At 41.8% G+C, this 19,480-nt stretch overlaps 1 protein-coding gene across 1 annotated transcript in view; it reads left to right on the top strand.

The window, feature by feature from the left end:
• LOC130594541 (alpha-mannosidase 2-like) overlaps window positions 1–19,480 on the top strand; it is a 57,583-nt gene that overhangs the window by 19,668 nt on the left and 18,435 nt on the right. Inside the window, exons 6-8 of the mRNA XM_057400498.1 lie at window positions 584–717; window positions 1,775–1,916; window positions 7,065–7,198. Coding sequence (XP_057256481.1) covers window positions 584–717; window positions 1,775–1,916; window positions 7,065–7,198 — 410 coding nt within the window. The remainder of the gene's footprint in view (window positions 1–583; window positions 718–1,774; window positions 1,917–7,064; window positions 7,199–19,480) is intronic.

Here is a 19,480-nt window from a genome sequence, read left to right as displayed (position 1 = left end):
AAAAAAATCTCACTGAACATCTGTCTGCATTTCAGTTACTTAATCCTTATTTTAATAGTTATGTGTTTGTTCCCCATCAACAAAGACTTTTGTCATGGTTGTTGTTCTCTGCAACTACTTAATTCACTGTCCCCATTTTGGTTAAAACAGCTGACTGGCTTAGTGGAACAGTTGCTGCCAAGAAGCTGGTAATTTCATTCTTATCTGTGGATAGTGACAGCCACTTAAGAGTCAGGAAAAGCTGTAAATGACTAGGTCTTGCTCCAGTGTATTAAATGCTAAAGATAGAACTTAATAGTTATGTGCTCTTTCTTACTAATTTTCTGGAACCCACATTGGCTATTTTCATTAATTGCTTCTGTTCTACTTACATGAAGGTTTCAAAATCTGTTCCATGAGTACTGAATTAGAAGTACTGTTGTACATAACTGAACCAGCTTCAAGTATTTGGTTAAATACAACAGAAAAAGAAAAACTAGCAGGAGAAAACTATATCACTGTGTTCTGGGAGCGCAGGCGTTTTTATATATCTGGCAATCACTTTTTAAAATTGAGAAGTTTTAAATGCGTCTTTTTTATGTAGGTTTGGAAGGCCAGTCTGTTGAAGTTTCCAATATTGTGGATATTAGAGGAGAATATAATCGTGAGCTTGCAATGAGAATTTCGTCTGACATAAACAGTGAAAATAAATTCTATACTGATCTTAATGGATATCAGGTAATTATAGTCTATTAACTATAAAAGTCTAGGGTGTCAGTTTTTGGCTGCCTTAATACTTTGATTGTAAAGAGTTTGAGTCAAATTTAGTCAAACTCTTAACATTAAACTCCATTAATCATTTTAAAGGAAAGCTTTAAAAATGTATGCATTATAAAATTTGATTTAGATGAGATAAAGTAGCAACTGTTTTCTTTCAGGAATTTTGTTAAATATTCCTTTATATCCTTTTTAACGTAAGAGTTGTAAACAGCAAGTTATGACAAGCTACTGTGTAGTTGCTTGTATATCTGCATGTCTTCTTCCCCTCTGCTTTGTCTATTTAATTAGAGGCCTTTGGATAGCACAATGCCAGATGTGCATAAGGTCCAGCAACTCAGACCTAGCGAACAACTGCTTGCTGCTGTGGTGGAAATAAGTGATGTATTTGAAGTGTAATAACTTCTCCTATTAGTAATGTGTCATGTGAAATATAGTGTGACCATTTTCTTGTCTTGGACCCCGCAGCACGTACAAAAGAAAGCAAATTTTCTTTTACTTACCTTCTTTTCTTGCTAGGAATAGTTTTGCGCATAGGTTTGAAAACCACACCTGATGGGTAAGAGAGTGCTTTTTTCCACTTAGTGTGTAGTACTGCATTTTGCTGGAGACAGAAAAGTGAATATTTAAAATTGAAAATAATTTTAATACTACTATTCATTTATCATGTACTATTCAAGAATCCCACTACTGCTTTTACAAGCCAACAATTCATTTTCTTCTGCCTTGAATCTATTCACTGCTTGGTCTCCAGAGGAGAAAAAAAGTTCTCTTAGTCTTTAACTATGATTATTCCTTTTTTCTAGGTTCTCTTGATGAATCTAAAAGTACACTGAAGTTATCATTTTCAAAGTGGTAATTTAGCCACAAACCTCTAAAAAGCTAAATAATATAGTCAAGTGAGTGCTTTGGTGCTGGTTTTGCTTCTAAAGCACATGGGACAAATGTCTGAAAAGGTCTTAGAAATTTAAATGCATAAAAAGAATGTGTTTTATTTAAGTTCATGTTCATATGGCAGATCCAGCCCAGACTGACGATGAGCAAGTTACCTCTTCAAGCAAATATCTATCCTATGACTACAATGGCTTATATCCAGGATGCTGGTGTTCGTTTGACACTTCATTCAGCTCAGTCTCTAGGTGTTGCAAGCTTGAAAAATGGTAAGTATAAGATGATAGATACTATAAAGGCCTATCCTTCATGATTGTCTGAAATAGTTCATTCAGAGATTACCGTACATACTAGCATTTGAGGAAATACCTTTCTCCAACTCTGACAAGTTTTAGAATATGTCAGTAAGGGAGGACGTAGAGGTTGTTCCCACATGAGATCCTGTCATCTTCAATGGAAGATCTGTCTCAAACTAGAGACAGAGGAAAGAAGTTACGAAATGGACAAAATGGGCAATATGTTTTCAGAACCAGGTATTTTTCACTTAAGAACTCTGATGGAACTCAAGGAGGAAACAGTGAAACTAAGTGCTTTTTTCTGTTTTGTACTGCTGTGGTAGCAGAGGGCTTAAGATGAATAATGTGATGCTGATCATGTGTTTTGATTTCTTTGTTTGCTTTAAGGTGTAAAGCACTAGTCTAAAGGTATATGCAAGTATAGCCTAACATCCCTGTAGAGGAAAACAATAGCAGCTTTTCTAAGACTAAAATTAGGGAAATAAAGGATAAAAATTACCCTGGCTAATAATCAGCATGCTTCCTCTGAAGCAAAACCATACTTCGCAAATTTAATGGAGTACTTTGAGAGAGTTGATGAATATGTTGACAAGTAAACTTAATTCATATTAAGAATTCGAAAAGGACACAGTCTTGTCCCTCAAGGCAGAGAAAGCTATGATGAATGACCTGGAGGGATGAAAGAGTAGTCAGTTGTTCAGTCTAGGCAGCTACCCATTCAAATAAAACTAGCAAGTAGTGGGAAAATAAGGTATGCAATTAATAATTTAAGATGTATAATTCCTTGCTGTAATATATTGCGAGTTTAAATGTATATGGTTTTGAAAAACAATGAAATAAATACTTTGAAGGAAAAAAGTGTATCAGAAACTGTACCAAAATATACTTCCCAGTTTCTTTACAGAAAAATGTCATATTAGTGTTCATTCTGACAAAAGGTGACTACTGCACTAGATTGATGGAAGTATTAAAAAGCCTAATTCATTTTGAGGCAAAGAGTTAATGCTGGCCTGTAGGCCAGTGCTTTCATGAAGCCATGTTGGAAATATCAGGCTTTTGTTCCAACACCACCTGATGCAAGACCCAAACCACAATTTTTTTCATGCCTTCCACTGGGAGAAATCACATTTCCTTTAGCCTGATCTTGTGAATGAGCTTGACACCACCAAATATTTGTAATCTCTTGCTGGGTACTGGAAACTAAATTAGCGTGCAGACGTTCTGTTACCTTGTGATGGTGTCTGTTCATTAACAATCCTAGCCTCTGCATCACAGAATAATGCAACATCTGGTGTGCATTCACAGCCTACTGTCCTGGGCTGCATGAAGTGTGACCAGCAGGTTGAAGGAGGTGATCCTCTCCCTTCACTCTGCTTTCATGAGGCTACACTTGGAGTACTGTGTGCAGTTCTGGTGTCCTCAACATAAGAAGGACAAGGAAGCTCTTGAAGTAAGTCGAGAGGAGGGCCACAGGGATGATCAGGGAGCTCGAGCACCTCCCGTATGAAAACAGGCTGAGAAAGTTGGGGCTGTTCAGCCTGGAGAAGAGAAGGCTGCGTGGAGACCTCATAGCAGCCTTCCAGGATCTGAAGGGGGCTTATAGGGATGCTGGGGAGGGACTTTTCATCAGGGACTCTGGGAAGTTCAGGTTAGATATAAGGAAGAAGTTCTTCACTGTGAGGGTGGTGAGGCACTGGTGCCTAAAGAAGTGATAAATGTTCCATCTCTGGCAGTGTTGAAGGCCAGGTTGGACAGAGCCTTGGGCAACCTGGTCTAGGGTGAGGCCTCCCTGCCCATGGCAGGTGGACTGGAAATAGATGATCTTAAGGTCCTTTCCATCCCAAACCATTCTATGATCTAAGTCCTCATAGACCTCCAGTCTCTGTCTTCATGTTATGGAAGTTAAGGCTAGCACTGTTTGACACATTACAGTTAAGTATTAGGAAGATACTGGCTTTCTGTGAGCATTTGTTTCAACTCAGTCAGACATTAGAGGCTTTTTCCTTACTCCAGTTAAATAAAAAAGCAAAAGATGTATCCCATACTTGGTCATGACATCAATTTCTTAATTATGTCACTCTTTGGCAAACTTAGTCATACAAGGTTAACAGTTAATTAGTAGCATCAACTGTTTACTCTTCCTCCACTAAAAAAAAAGAAAAAGAATGTATTCATCTGACTTGTTATCATTAGTAATATTTTATAAAACAACTCTTGTTTATTACATTTGTTCTGTGGGCATGTTGGGCTCCTTAAAAGAGAATAAAAATGAAGCTGAAGGCTCTGTAGCTACTGAAAGTCATATGCTTCATGACGCTTCTTTTGAGGGCCCTTCAGTATCTCAAAGGGATCCTGGAATAAAGTTAAAAAACACTGCCGTTTAGCCAAGTGCCTTGTGTGTCTCTGTGTCCAAGGCTGTCTGACTCAAGGCAAAACCCATCATCTGAGATTTCTATGAACAGATGGTTGTTTCTTATCTCATTCTTGGATTAGAGACAGGTTCCTTGCTATGGAGCACTTAACTCTTAAGCTATCAGATGATCTCAGCAGTGTGAGTAGGATTTCTCACTTTGTTGTCATCAGTCCTCAACATCAGCTTCTGAGAGACTTGATCAAAACTGTAAAGTACATATGCCACAAATTTATTTCTGCTTCCTACTTTCTCTCTTCCTGTTTATGGAATCATAGAATTGTAGAATGATTAGGGTTAGAAGGGACCTTAAGATCATCTAGTTCCATCTCCCCCTGCCATGGGCAGGGACACCTCACACTAAACCATATCACCCAAGGCCTCGTCCAACCTGGTCTTGAACACTGCCAGAGATGGAGCGTTATCAGCCTCCCTGGGCAACCCATTCCAGTGCCTCACCACCCTAGCAGGAAAGAATTTCCTCCTTATATCCAGTCTAAACTTCCCCTGTGTAAGTTTTAACCCGTTATCCCTTGTCCTGTCACTACAGTCCCTAATGAAGAGTCCCTCCCCAGCATCCCTATAGGCCCCCTTCAGATCCTGGAAGGCTGCTATGAGGTCTCCACGCAGCCTTCTCTTCTCCAGGCTGAACAGCCCCAACTTTCTCAGCCTGTCTTCATACGGGAGGTGCTCCAGTCCCGTGATCATCCTCGTGGCCCTCCTCTGGACTTGTTCCAACAGTTCCATGTCCTTTTTATGTTGAGGACTCCAGAACTACACACAGTACTCCAAGTGAGGTCTCATGAGAGCCAAGTTGAGGGGTAGGATCACCTCCTTTGACCTTCTGGTCATGTTCCTTTAGATGAAGCCCAGGATACAGTTTGCTTTCTGCGAGCGCACACTGAAGCCGGCTCATGTTCATTTTCTCATTGACCAACACCCCCAAGTCGTACACAGGGCTGCTGTGAATGATACGATTTAATGTCGTGCTTAAAGAGCTATTCTGAACTGAATGGCAAGTTTACAGTTCATTATGAACTCGGAACTTCATACTTGGTGCTCACCTGGTGCAAAGTACTTTCATACTCCCACAAGTGAAAATATTCTTACGAGAAGGAGTAGTTGTAAGCATTTATATACTGTATTGCCTGCATGGTTTTCCTGTGTCCGCAATATCCACCCGAGGGTGTTAAGAGAGCTGGCTGACATCCTTGCGAGGCTGCTCTCTGTAAACTTTGGGAATTCATGGAGATCAGGGGACATTACAGAAGGCTGGAATAAGGCAAATACTGCCCCCATCTATAAGAAGGACTCAAAGGATGATCCAGGAAATTATAGGCCCATCAGTTTTACAACAGTCCTTGGGGAAATTATGGAGTGTATTCACCTAGGGGCTACCACAAGTCGAAGCCTAGGATTGGGAAAAGGCACCCTGCAGGATGACCTGGATAGGAAGAGTGGGCTAGCAAGAGCCTTACGAAGTTCAACAAGGACAAGGTTATGCACCTGGGCAAACCCAATCTAAGAGTGCAGCAAGGCTACCTGGCTGAGGTGGAGCTCTGTAGAAAGGGACATGGGTATGTTGGTAGACAACTAGCACAATAGGAATGATCAGTGTGCACCTGTGGCAAAGAGAGGCAGCAGGGTGCTAAGTTACATCAACAAGAGTTTCACCAGTGGGAACAAAGCTGTCATTATCCCACTCTACTCAGCACTTGACAGGCCACACCTGGACTACTGTGTTCAGTTTTGGTCCCTGCTATACAAAAAAGATGTGGACAGTCTGGAAAGGGTCTGGAGCAGGGCCACAAACATAGAAGACTGGGAAGCTGTATGAGGAAAGGCTGAGAGGACCGGGTTTGTTCAGCCTGGAGAAAAAAAGTCTCAAGGGGGAGCTAATCACCATGTCCCAGCATTTAAAGGGTGGCTACAAAGAAAATGAAGACTCTCTTTTTACAACAAATACATGGAATAGACAAGGGGTAATGGGCGCAAGTTACCCCTGTGGAGGTTCCAACTTTACACGAGGCAAATTTTTCACAGTGAGAACAATCAGCCATTGGATTAATCTCCCCAAGGAAATGGTGGATTCCCCAACAATCGACACACTCCCCAACAATCCAGCTGGACAGGATACTGGCACATCTAGGTCATTCTTTGCCAAGAAAGGTTGGCATATGATCCCTGAGATCCCTTTCAACCTGGTGTTTCCATGGTTCTAATGTTCTATGATTCCTTCTGCCTCCAACTGTGAAACAAAAAAGGAAAAAAATGTGTCTGGGAGGTGCGTTTTTTAATGGAGTATAAGATGATGATAGTTCCTCTACAGAAGATCCATACAGCTGCAGCTACTTGGGCTGATTCTTCTCTTTGATTCTTTATGTGCCAAGTATTATTCTTACAGATACTAGTTAATAGTAGTAACTTTTCATGTTAAACTGCTATTTAGACTCTTAATAAAAATTTGCAGGACCTTCTGCTGAAAGGCTTGTGAAAAGTTTTTTGAAGAATATTAACAGCCAAAGCCCAAAGGTATTAACTGTTTTCATACTCAGTCCTAACAGTATTGATCTGCTATTACTGTTGCATATGCAATACAAAAAAAAAAAAAAAAGGGATTCTTTAAGTTATATTTAAGGGTATTTTTCTTATATTTAATACAAGCTTTACATGTTCTGTTTACCAGTATAATCCTTGTATTGCTCTTTCAGGTCAGTTAGAAGTGATCATGGATCGTCGACTTATGCAGGATGACAACCGTGGCCTTGGACAAGGTGTCCAAGATAACAAGATTACAGCTAATGCCTTCCGACTTCTGCTGGAAAGAAGACATGGAACAGATGTGGTAAAGTTCATTGTCTGAATTTTTCTGGCTAATTAAGGTTTAAATATTTCTGTTGCAGCAGCAGTAACTCAGTGAAGACATTATTCCATGACTAGCAGAACTAAGGAAACATAGCTTGCAAGGGAATCTTGTCAACTTGCTTGAATATTCTCATTGTAAAGACTTCCATCTTTCACAACAGGTTGCCCAGAGAGATGGTGGCTGCTCTATCCCTGGAGACATTCAAGGCCAGGCTGGATGTGATTGTGGGCAGCCTTATCTAGTCAATGATGACCCTGGTCATTGCAGGCGGGTTTGACTGGATGACCTTTGGGGAGCTCTTCCAACCCAAACTATATGATTCTACTCTTCACACAAATTACCTGTAGTGTCTGCTTTCCCACTCACACTTCAACACATGACTGGGGTACTGTTGCACTGTTGTTGGGGTAGTGTGTACTGTTCTTTCATTCTATTTTTTGTTGTTTTTTTATTAAACTTGTAAAATTACTAATTAGGAAGACTTCTGCTTCTTAGCAAAATCCACTGAATCTGGAGAAAGGTTGACAACATTATTTCAGATGAATGAGTAGAAAGAGAAAACATCTTTATAAAAACAGGTTTTGTAGGAAATAAGATTTAAGTGGAAGTGTTCACACATATAAACCTTTTAATTTCATTCTGATTCTGGGAAAGCTGAGACCATTTTGCCTGGAAGGAGATATTTTTGTACTTGCACAGATCTTAGTTTGCCTTTTTTTGCATTAGTCTTGCGAATAACTCTTTAGTTCTCTATCAGTTTTTTGTGTTTTCTCCCTGTTTTTTTTTTCCTATCATTTTTTAGGACAAAATAAGAAGTACATCTTCATACTAAGGCATTAGAATCATGTTGACAGCATTGAGTACATGTTAAAATCATCACAGAACTAAAGATGAGAGGATGTATCCTGAGCTGCTAATGAATATTCAGATAAATTGGAATGAATTCTGTTTTATAATGGATTTTATTAGCCACTGTGAGAGGATGATAATACCAAGTTTAAAGCTAATTTCCACCACCTAATGATTGTCAGCGTTTTTTTCAGGTTGTACGTGTCACTATGATTTTCTAGTTCCTCATCGTGTACAACACAGGCGGCATGTTAATTGCATTTATCAGTGTGGGGTACAAATGTCTGAGCTAACTTGAAAGAAGTGTACTTGAGTTCTGCAGTAGTCTATCTTTGACAACGAGCATTGCACGGGTTAATCTACCTTTGCAAGAAGAAACCTTCAGAGAGTTCTATACTACTTTATTAGCCAGGGTAAATTGTATTGTATTAAATTAGAATATGAAGCTGATAAGTAGGAGTTATTGGACACAGAAAGTTATGCTTAAATTAGCAAATAATTTGAAACAACAGGAGAAAATCAAATCAGTTAGTGCCATGGTGCTTGCATTGACACTATGTGAAGTTCTGGTATCTTTGAGAGAGACACAAATTTACTCTCCGAAATGTATCTCTGGAAGTCTTCTATTCCAGTCACTGGTCAGAGAAGGTCTGTTTTTCTGTCAGAAGAAGAGACTTTAAAAATCATCTATCCAAAGGATTAGTCGTCTGTTCAGACTGTAATGGAGATGTGAAGGGTTAGAGCATGTTTGGTGCATACCTCCAGCGAAGCTTCTTGGTTACTTACTTCTAAAAGAAAACTAGCGCATGCACATTGAGACTCCTCTGCCATCTAGCACAGTGCCTGGTTAAGTGGGTTTAGTCATAAGTTTAATTTCAGAATGGTGCTGCTGCTTCAAACCAAAACATGTCTTTGGAAAACAGTTTGATGTTTCCTCAGTTATAAAAAACTGCAGCTTAAACAACTCCGGGGTTGTCAGGTTAGTGAAACATTTACATGTGTCTTTGCATACATTTACCAGTTTGTTTGGGATACCAGTCAAACATCAGCTTCATAGAATAACAATGTATTTGCCTTTTCTTATTAAAATCTTTGTCCTTTTGCTACATTTTTTGAAAGATTCTGTGCAAGTTACTAAGAATCTTTCAAAGGAGAAGGGATAGTTAACCTGCGTTGAGGCATTTTTTGGGTACCTGTGTCCGAGCATCTACCTTCCTTCCCCTGACCTTTCCTGCTGAGCTGATAATGCAGTTTAAATAACTGCAGAGTAAGCCTTTGAGGGCAGTTAGTTCTTACACAGTTCTGTAGGGACTTGAAGAGGATCAAAGCTATGGGGGAGTGGGCACAGCCAAAAAGACACGCTGTTGGACCAAACGATACAGTGTGCACAGCCTCCATGAACCAAGTAAGATGTTTTGGGTCAGTTGCTGAAATGAGTAGCTCGAGGGAGCATGCCTTCAACACCAGAGCAGGGGGGAGATCAGCGTCCAGGAGCCTCAACTCAGAGTGGCGAGAGCCACTGAGGGAGCCTCAAGTCCTCAACAAGACTTTCCCATGAGCTGGCAGCTCAGCTGACGTGAGCAGGGACTCACAGGGGTGTAGCCAGGAGCAGTGGCACCAGCCCTCACTGGTTAGAAACCTGCCCCGGGGAGCGTGAGTGACCAGGAGTAGGACGTGGCATGGCACAGCAGTTCACGCGGGCAGGTGAGCACTCGCCTCATGACCAGGGCCCTCTCTGGGATCTCTGCTCTGGCTGCCCCAGTGGTGGTAGTGTCCACACCAGACAGAGCCGATGAGAGGGGAGGCTGCAGTGCAGAGCTCGGGGTGTAGAGTGCCTGCACTGGTCTGGTGAGGGGAGGGTGCACAATGGGCAGGGCTGCACTTGGTGCTCCCTGGTGGAGGTCCTCCTGCAGCAGGGGCTGAGCTGCGGGATACTGTCAGTAGGCTGCAAGAAGTCAGGGAAGCTGGGAGGGAGCAGCACTGCTTGCTCCAGGTCCAAACTGTGCAGGGGCCTCAAGCATCCACTGTAGCTCATGGAGGAAAGAAGGAGGCTGTTAACCTGGGAAGATGGGAAATAGTGACCAAAGAAACCAATAAAAAAAGGAGGAAGAGAACAATTAAAAGCAAGGGGCTTCCTCCTAAATCTGATGTCCCCACCCAGAACCACTTCACAGTTCTGCAGGGGACTAATGAGGAGCCACACACCTGGTGCTGCCAGAAAAAAGCAGCGGGTCATAGTAGTAGAGGACTCTACTTGGAAAGGCACAGAGGCACCCATCTGTCTGCCTGACCCATTCTCAAGAGAGGTGTGTTGCCTACCAGGGGGTTGGATCAAGGGTGTTGCTGAGAGGCTGCCTGGTCTAGTAAATCTGACTATTACCCCCTTGTAGTGATTCATGTGGGTGCTAGTACAGGCAGCAGTAGACCGGAGAACATAAAGAAGGAGTACAGAGCCCTGGGAGAGGTGGTTAGGGGCTCTGGAGTTCAGATAGTCTTTTTGTCAATTCTCCAGGATAGAGGGGAGGACCTTAAAAAGGCTAGGCGAATTGGCCAGGTTAATAAATGGTTAGAACAGCGGTGCCACAGTCAGGGGTTTGGGTATTTAGAAGATGGGACTCAGTTTGGGAGGCTGGGTCTACTGGAGACTGGTGGAGCTGGTCTGACAAGGGGAAGAGCGATTTTGGTAGGAGGCTTGCCAGACTGGTCAAGGAGGCTTTAAACTAGATGTGTTGGGGGAGGAGGGCATCATTCCATCCCAACACTCTCAGTCAGTTGCCAGCACCTATAATAAATGCTCGGAGTGATGTAGAGATATTTCAGCTGCTCCAGCCAATGAGCTGGCTTCATTTGGAGCTCGGCTCAGATGCCTCTATGCAAACGCCTATAGGAGCAAACAAGAAGAATTAGAGATGTGTGCACATCTATGAGGGTATGATATAATAGGTATCGCAGAAACATGGTGGGATGGCTCCTGTGACTGGAGTGTTGGAATGGAAGATTATGGGCTCTTTAGAAAAGACAGGCCTGGCAGGCGGGGAGGGGGAGTTGCCGTTTATGTTATGGATAGGCTGGAGAGTATGGAACTCTGTCTGGGGACAGGTGAGCAGTCGATAGAGAGTTCGTGGGTCAGGGTTAAAGGGAGAACAGTGATGGGAGACATTATTGTGGCGATCTGTTACAGACCACCTGATCAAGGAGAACCTGTGGATGAAGCACTCTACAGATAGGAACAGCCTCACGCTCACAGGCCCTTGTCCTCATGGTGACTTCAACCACCCTGATATCTGTTGGAGGGACGGAACAGCCCAGCACAAGCAATCCAGGAGGTTCCTCAGTTGTGTAGAAGACAACTTCCTTCTGCAAGTAACAGAGGAGCTGACAAGGAGAGGTGCCATGCTTGACCTTGTGCTCACCAACAGGGAAGGGCTGGTTGGAAATGTGATGCTCCAGGGCAGCCTTGGACGCAGCGACCACAAGATGGTCGAATTCAAGATCCTCAAACAGTGAGAAGAGTGTGCAGCAAGCTCACTGCTCTGGACTTCAGGAGAGCAGACTTTGGCCTCTTCAGGAACCTGCTTTGGAAGGTTCCATGGGATGTAGCCCTAGAGGGCAGGGGGGCCCAAGACTCTTGGTTGATACTCAAGGATCACCTGCTACAAGCTCAGGAGTATTGCATCCCAACTAGAAGGAAGTGCAGCAGGAGGGCCAGGAGACCTCCTTGGATGGATAAGGAGCTTCTGAGGAAAATTCAGAGGAAAAAAGCGGCTTATAAAAGGCAGAAGAAAAGGACAGGCGGCCTGGGAAGAATACAGGGATGTTGTCCTGGAAGCTAGGGACCAGGTTAGGGAAGCTAAGGCCCAGTTAGAATTAAACGTGGCTAGGGATGTGAAAGATAACAGGAAGGGATTCTGTAGGTATGTTGTAAATAAAAGATGGACTAGGAACAACGTGGGCCCTTTCCGGAAGCTCTCAGGAGAACTGGCTACACAGGATTTGGAGAAGGCTGAGGTTCATAACACTTCTTTTCCTCAGTCTTCACTGGCAAATGCTCTGACCACACCACCCAGGCCTTAGAATGCAGACACAGGGACTGTGAGAATGAAGACCCTGGGCCCACTGTAGGAGAGGATCTGGTTTGAGACCATCTTAAAAACCTGAACGTGCACAAATCCATGGGACCTGATGAGATCCATCCGCGGGTCCTGAAGGAGCTGGTGAATGAAGTTGCAAAGCCACTGTCCATATTTGAAAAATCATGGCAGTCCGGTGAAGTTCCCAATGACTGGAAAAAGGGAAATATAACCCCCATTTTCAAGAAGGGGAAAATGGATGACCCAGGGAATTACAGACCAGTCAGTCTCACCTCTGTGCCTGGCAAAATCTTGGAGCAGATTCTCCTGGATGGCATGCTAAGGCACATGAAAATCAACAAGGTGCTTGGTGACAGCCAGCATGGCTTCACTAAGGGGAAATCCTGCCTGACCGATTTGGTAGCCTTCGATGAAGGGACCACAGAACTGATGGACAGGAGCAGAGCAGTTGATGTCATCTACCTGGACTAGATGCCTTCAGCACTGTCCCACACGACATCCTTGTCTCTAAATTGGAGAGACATCAATTTGATAGGTGGACCACTCGGTGGATAAAGAACTGGCTGGATGGCCACATGCGAAGAGTTGTGTTCAATGGCTCCATGTTTATGTGTTCAATGGCTCCAGTGTTTATTCTGACAAAAGGAGACTACTGCACTAGATTGATGGAAGTATTAAAAAGCCTAATTCATTTTGAGGCAAAGAGTTAATGCTGGCCTGTAGGCCAGTGCTTTCATGAAGCAATGTTGGAAATATCAGGCTTTTGTTCCAACACCACCTGATGCAAGACCCAAACCACAATTTTTTTCATGCCTTCCACTGGGAGAAATCACATTTCCTTTAGCCTGATCTTGTGAATGAGCTTGACACCACCAAATATTTGTAATCTCTTGCTGGGTACTGGAAACTAAATTAGCGTGCAGACGTTCTGTTACCTTGTGATGGTGTCTGTTCATTAACAATCCTAGCCTCTGCATCACAGAATAATGCAACATCTGGTGTGCATTCACAGCCTACTGTCCTGGGCTGCATGAAGTGTGACCAGCAGGTTGAAGGAGGTGATCCTCTCCCTTCACTCTGCTTTCATGAGGCTACACTTGGAGTACTGTGTGCAGTTCTGGTGTCCTCAACATAAGAAGGACAAGGAAGCTCTTGAAGCAAGTCGAGAGGAGGGCCACAGGGATGATCAGGGAGCTCGAGCACCTCCCGTTTGAAGACAGGCTGAGAAAGTTGGGGCTGTTCAGCCTGGAGAAGAGAAGGCTGCGTGGAGACCTCATAGCAGCCTTCCAGGATCTGAAGGGGGCTTATAGGGATGCTGGGGAGGGACTCTTCATTAGGGACTGTAGTGATAGGACAAGGGGTAACGGGTTAAAACAGGGGAATTTTAGATTGGATATAAGGAGGAAGCGCTTTACTGTAGGGGTGGTGAGGCACTGGAATGGGTTGCCCAGGGAGGCTGATAATGCTCCATCTCTGGCAGTGTTCAAGACCAGGTTGGATGAGGCCTTGGGTGATATGGTTTAGTGTGAGGTGTCCCTGCCCATGGGAAACAGGAGCAGAGAGTTTCGGTCAGTTGGTGGCATCTTTGCCATTACAAGCTTTTGTGTATTCCAAAATAGTCTATTCTGAGTTTTCTCAAACAGTTCTGAAGAACAGGATGTTTCCTGCTCTTTGGGAAACTTCCCATAAAAGGAGCCTGTGTGAGGTGTAGGATGTGCAGTTCTTAAAACAATAATTAAATGTGCATCGCTTTGATGTAATTTAGTGTAGAGTTTTTTGGCTATGACAATATCAACCGAAAGTTTCTTTTAATTTACATCTCTGAAATACTTTTCTTTCTTCTCCTACCCCACCCTGAACAGCATATTTTAGTGGCAGTTGAGCTACATTGATGTGTTGTGGATAGGGAGAATTCTTAAATAATCACTAGCATAATAAGGTAGCCTGTATTCTATTAAGTCCCTAAACCTAACATTACCTCGTTCTTGTGTTTTGAATTCTAGCTCATCTAGCTAGTAGTAAATATGCTGATATGTGCAGAAGACTTCACATTTATTTGTTTTGCTGAAGTCTTTGTAAGTGTCCCCCCAAAAGCCAAACTGGATACCACAAAAGACGTATTCAAAATTACCATGTTGTTCATTAGGTAAGCTATGTATGTAGTAAAATCTGGACAGATCACTTTACATTATACTCATCTGATTTATTGACAACCATGTCCCTGAGACTTCTGTTGATGTTGTTACCTTGTTTTGACACAATTTCTAGATGCATCTTTTTCTTTTCCTAGAATGTAACTAGTAACTTAGTTACTAGATGAAACTAAGTCTGTTAGTTTTGTCTTTGCAAGCATTTTTTGGCTGTGCATATCTTTTTCTCTTCTCTCCTAATATTAATTTTTCTTTCTCCTCAGATTAAGCAAGAACTCGATTTCATTTTTAAGTGAAAGGATTATTATTTAATTGAGAATGAAACTGAGTACAGTTACGCATATTTGCTTGTCAAAAGAGTAATTGTTTCTTTATATTTGAATAGATAGACTTCTGCAGTTATTCTGACTTTTGGTAAAAGTAAGCATTGATATCTTTTCTACTTTCCAGGGCTTAGTATGTGATATTGTTAGCGTCGAGACAAACACATAACCACCGGGATGGTTATATGAGGTGCTTTATTGAGGCGCCGGGAACCAGGGGTACGCACCCAAATCTGGTTCCAATTCCCGTCACATCGCGTTCGCAATTTATACACTAAAAATTTCGTAACTAATACATATTCAACACAGATTACATCATTGACTAATACATATGCATCAAAGATTGCTACATCAATCTATTACAACATCAGCCTCTTCTGCGCTTGCGCAGCCCCCCTCTGGTGGTTGCCCTGATGAAGTAAGGAGTCTTCCTCAGATGAAGTAAGAAGTCTTCCTCAGGTTGTCCTTTTCACCTTTCCTCTACTTGGCCAGGTCCCAATCGTCCTGTGGATGTTAGCATTCTCTTATCTTCACCAGGATGCTTCTGGTATGCCCTTTTTGGCTATCTTAAACTTAGGTTCTGCTTGGGTAGAGTTTTACAATACATACACCCACACTCCCCTCACCATATACAGTTATGTTAGCTCTTGCTACCAGGACTACCATTGTATCATTTAGTTACAGAGTAACTGTGATACAAAACGGCAAAGTTAAAACGTCTTCTAATATACAAAGCCTCACTATTGATTTATAAATTTCTCAAATATAATCTTAACTATTTTATATGATTATTTTGTGGTAAAAACTTCACCCTCTCTAACAATATTAGTATAATAATATGAATAAAATGGGATTTATAGGATGTGGTAATATGTTTATTTCATCAGTGACATAGCTGGAGAAAAGATGCCCTGTCAAGCACACTTTCTGCTTCAGATTCCTATTTTACGCTTTGCCTTGACTTGTTCAATTTATTTAAATGGATTTTAGCCTACTCTCAAGCAGAGAGGCAGGATCCAGTGGCTCAAATACCTACTATGTTTTGGGAGAGATTGTTTAGAATGATACAGACAGTTAGTAGAATCACAGGTATGTTGCAGTCAGATAACAAAATTCCTTTTATTCTACCAGATACATCTACTTTTTTCCGATTAAGTATCTGTCAATGTCCACTTTTTCTGAAAGCACATGCTTGGTGATACAGCCATTTCTGTCCGATTATTGAGTTGTATTTACCATTTGCTATGCATATTTGCATGCATGTATATGTTTCACGTACTAGCTATATGCTATACTGTGCATTGCTATGCTATGCGTAACCACGCCTTAACAAGTATAATTGATGTTTCAGAAAAGCAGAAACTCGACATTGGCTTAACTGTTACCATTTAGAAGCATTTTCAAGGCCATGTGTGACAACCTCAGATATTCTAACAGCAGTTTTAATTATGACTACCATAGTGAACTCATTAAATATATACAAAAGCTTGAATTTTGAAGTTTTGGGGTGTTACAGCGGCGACAAGTAAAAAAAAAGAAGGGGGGGGTATTTCCCTCTTTTCCTGCTACACAGAGCACAGTGCATCTTCTTCATAGCCTTGCTACATATATTTAGTAAGGGAGGTGCACTGGTTCCATATGAAGAGAGAGTTGGGTATATTTTAGTGCTTTACAGGTTTCCTTAAAATACTACATCTAAATCAGAATTACTGTTACTATTTTATAGATGATACTCTGTTTCTTATTCTGAAAGTTTGTGTCTGCTGCTCAAGAGCAGTGTTTCCATCTTTTATATATCTATAGACACTATCTGCTTTCAGGCCAGCACTGTTCTTATTTTTATGCCAGGGAACCTTACAGCTTAATTTCTTTCAGGTATTGTTTTTTCTTGACACTGGGTCAAAGATGTGTTGGAGAAGGTTTCTAAATAAAGACAGAGTTGTCTCCAAGCATGTGGTAACTGCACAAAGCTATAGAGAGTGAATGTTCTCACCCTACAGCAGCCACTCACTGTAGCTGGCTTATGGCGAAGTAGGGAGTACAGAGGATTGCCTTCCTCTGATTTCTGGACTTACAGCTGTGTCTGTTTGGGGGGGGCTCTTTTTTTGTTTTTATTTTGTTGGTTTGTTGGGGTTTTGTTTTGGGTTGGTTGTTTTTTTCACCATGTATGTGTACATAACTCTACAGTGAATCACATTGCTTTGGTTGTTTTAAATTGTCTCCATTTGTGAGTACCTGTCTGCCAGCTCTGTTTAGAAAGAAAATATTTTACTTCTGTAGTATGCATGGTATTCAAGCTTAGTCTGTCCACTTTTAGCCAATGTAATTCACCAAAGCAGGAGGGTAGGCCTCTGTAAGGTGTTTTCTGAGCTTATGTGAGCTGGTGCAGTTTGAGGTCATTACCACTTTGAGGAAAATGTGAGCTCTGGCAGTAGGCCAGAATCCGTCTTAGAGAACAGAGAAAGGTTGCAAGTACAGGGTCTTACTGTATTCTCCAATGAAATAACTCTCTAGGGATAATTATGAAAAAAGGTGTTTCCATCAGCTCTTCGCATGTCTTCCAATGCAGATAGCCTCTCTGGAGGCCAAAAATTAAGATATATCATTGTGTAGTTTCTGTCTTTATTATCAGTTTGGTGACCTACTTCCTCATCAAGGTAGAACTTCAGAAAATTTCTGATCACTATGTTCTGTTATCTTTGGAAAAAGGATAAGCTCTTCTCAGTTAACAGGAAAAAACCATGTCCCTTCTACAGCTCTAGCATGGGTTAATGTAGTTAGGCATTATGTTCCTCTTCCTTTCTCCTGTACCAATATAAACAATATGAGCACTGGAAGAAGAATCAGAAGATAAGAAATAAAATTAGTGGGAGATGCTATAACTAAAGTATAAATTAATTTTATTGTTGAGAAAAGCATTTAATAATGTCTGCATTTATGATCCCTTTCATCCAACTATATTGCTGCGTGTTTGTCAGCCTCAGTAATTACAGTGGTGTGCTTATGGTCATGGGGGACTAGTTAGTTACCCTGCCATCTGCACTCTTCTGGACACAGCAAGCAGCTGTTCTCCAAATGAGCTACACAATTGCTATCATGGCATGTGATTAAAGACTGACTAAATTAAACACGAGGACCTGAGAGCCATCAAAGGAAGAGTGATAGGTGGATAAAGTGAAGGAACCTAAGCAGGGAGGAACAGAGCACACTGAACTGGCAGGCTGCTCCTGTGGCCATGAAAGAACGAAGATGACTCAGCAGAAACCACTTTGTGAAGACTGAGGTCATTATTGCTTAAAGAGGTCCAGGACTTACAGGATTTGGAGGAGAAAAAAAATCTTGGCCTTGTTTTTCTAATTTTTTTTTTTAAAAAGAGGCTTGTTATGGGATGTTGTGGGACATAGGAGGGGAAAAAGAAGGATCGACAAGTAAGTAGGGAAAAATTTGAGTAAATGAGGCATAAAAGGGTTTGCATAAAGTCCAGTGCTTGACCTCCACAGCCTATCCTGTATTCTTATTATTCTGTGTGAGTATGCAACGTTTGTCTAAATCTCTGTGAACCATTAGTCATCTTCAGGTAAGACTAGGAAGCAGGTAGAAGCTCCAAATTTACCTGGATTTGATTATCAGTAGCAGTCCCAGGTTTCCTCACCTGCAGCCTTAGTGCCAACTGAGAATCCACAGGCAGTACAGAAACTCTGTGGTGGTTTTAGAGTCACGTTGAACTAACTCACAGCTTGCTGGGTATTTTACAATGCCTCAGAATTTTCATTTCTTCTATGATCAACCTTCAGGGACCTTTTTCACCTAGTGTAACAGAAATGCATTTTCTGTGTAACAGCCTTCCCAGTGAATTGATAGAAAATTTTCCAGTCCCTGAAGTGAAGAGATAATAACACTTTTTGTCAGCTCAGTTGATTCCTCCTATGCTGGTCTCTTCAATGGCTATCAAAACCCCTAAGCATTCTAGATCATGGTTCTCATGATCTAGAAGAACTTGAAACACATGGCCAAAAAAATTTATGCTTTGATGTGCAAAAATGTAACTTAACTGATGAATATTTCAGTGTTGACAAAAATACACACATGAACAATTCAAGCAGATCCAATACTTATATTTTTCAGGAGTTCCCCCCACCCCAGGGTTTCAGGGAAGTCCAGTGCTCTAGTATATCAGAAAATAATCTGGCATCAGTATTCTTGTTTACAGGCTTTGTAATATTTCAGGATAGCGGCCTCACATTTGTGGCTGTTATTTCTGGTTGCAATTTATCCAGTTTTCAATAAGAATCTAATTCATTGTAGAGGGCCTGGTGTTTTTTATAGAGATTATTTGAAGAGTGTTGTGCTGAAGATGCTTTTGCATCAGAGGTATTAGGTGTTCTGACTCCCATTGGTCAGAAAAGATCTTTGTATCACCTTTTTTGACTAATATACAAAATTCCCTCTGTGACCACTCCCCAGTTTGAAAGCTGCTTGAAGTGATGGTCAGTGTTTTCTTTGACACATGGTTGCATCGGCATTCACACAGTATGACACACAGTATGCTAGAGATTGGAAGGGACCTCAAAAGATCATCTAGTCCAATCCACCTGCCGGAGCAGGAACACCTAGATAATGTTACACAGGAATGTGTCCAGGTGAGTTTTGAATGTCTCCAGGGAAGGAGACTCCACAACCTCCCCGGGCAGCCTGTTCCAGTGTTCCGTCACCCTCACTGAGAAGTTTCTTCTCAAGTTTAAGTGGAACCTCTTGTGTTCCAGTTTGTACCCATTACCCCTTGTCCTATCATTGTTTGCCACTGAGTAGAGCCTGGCTCCATCCTCGTGACACTCCCCCTTTATATAT

Source organism: Pezoporus wallicus, unplaced genomic scaffold, assembly GCF_028554395.1.
Source record: "Pezoporus wallicus isolate ANWC-B61680 ecotype Strahan unplaced genomic scaffold, APGP_CSIRO_Pwel_v1 contig_2299, whole genome shotgun sequence".
NCBI lineage: Eukaryota > Metazoa > Chordata > Aves > Psittaciformes > Psittacidae > Pezoporus > Pezoporus wallicus.
Note: the sequence above shows the minus strand (reverse complement) of the source record. Positions and strands in the feature narration are given on the sequence as shown.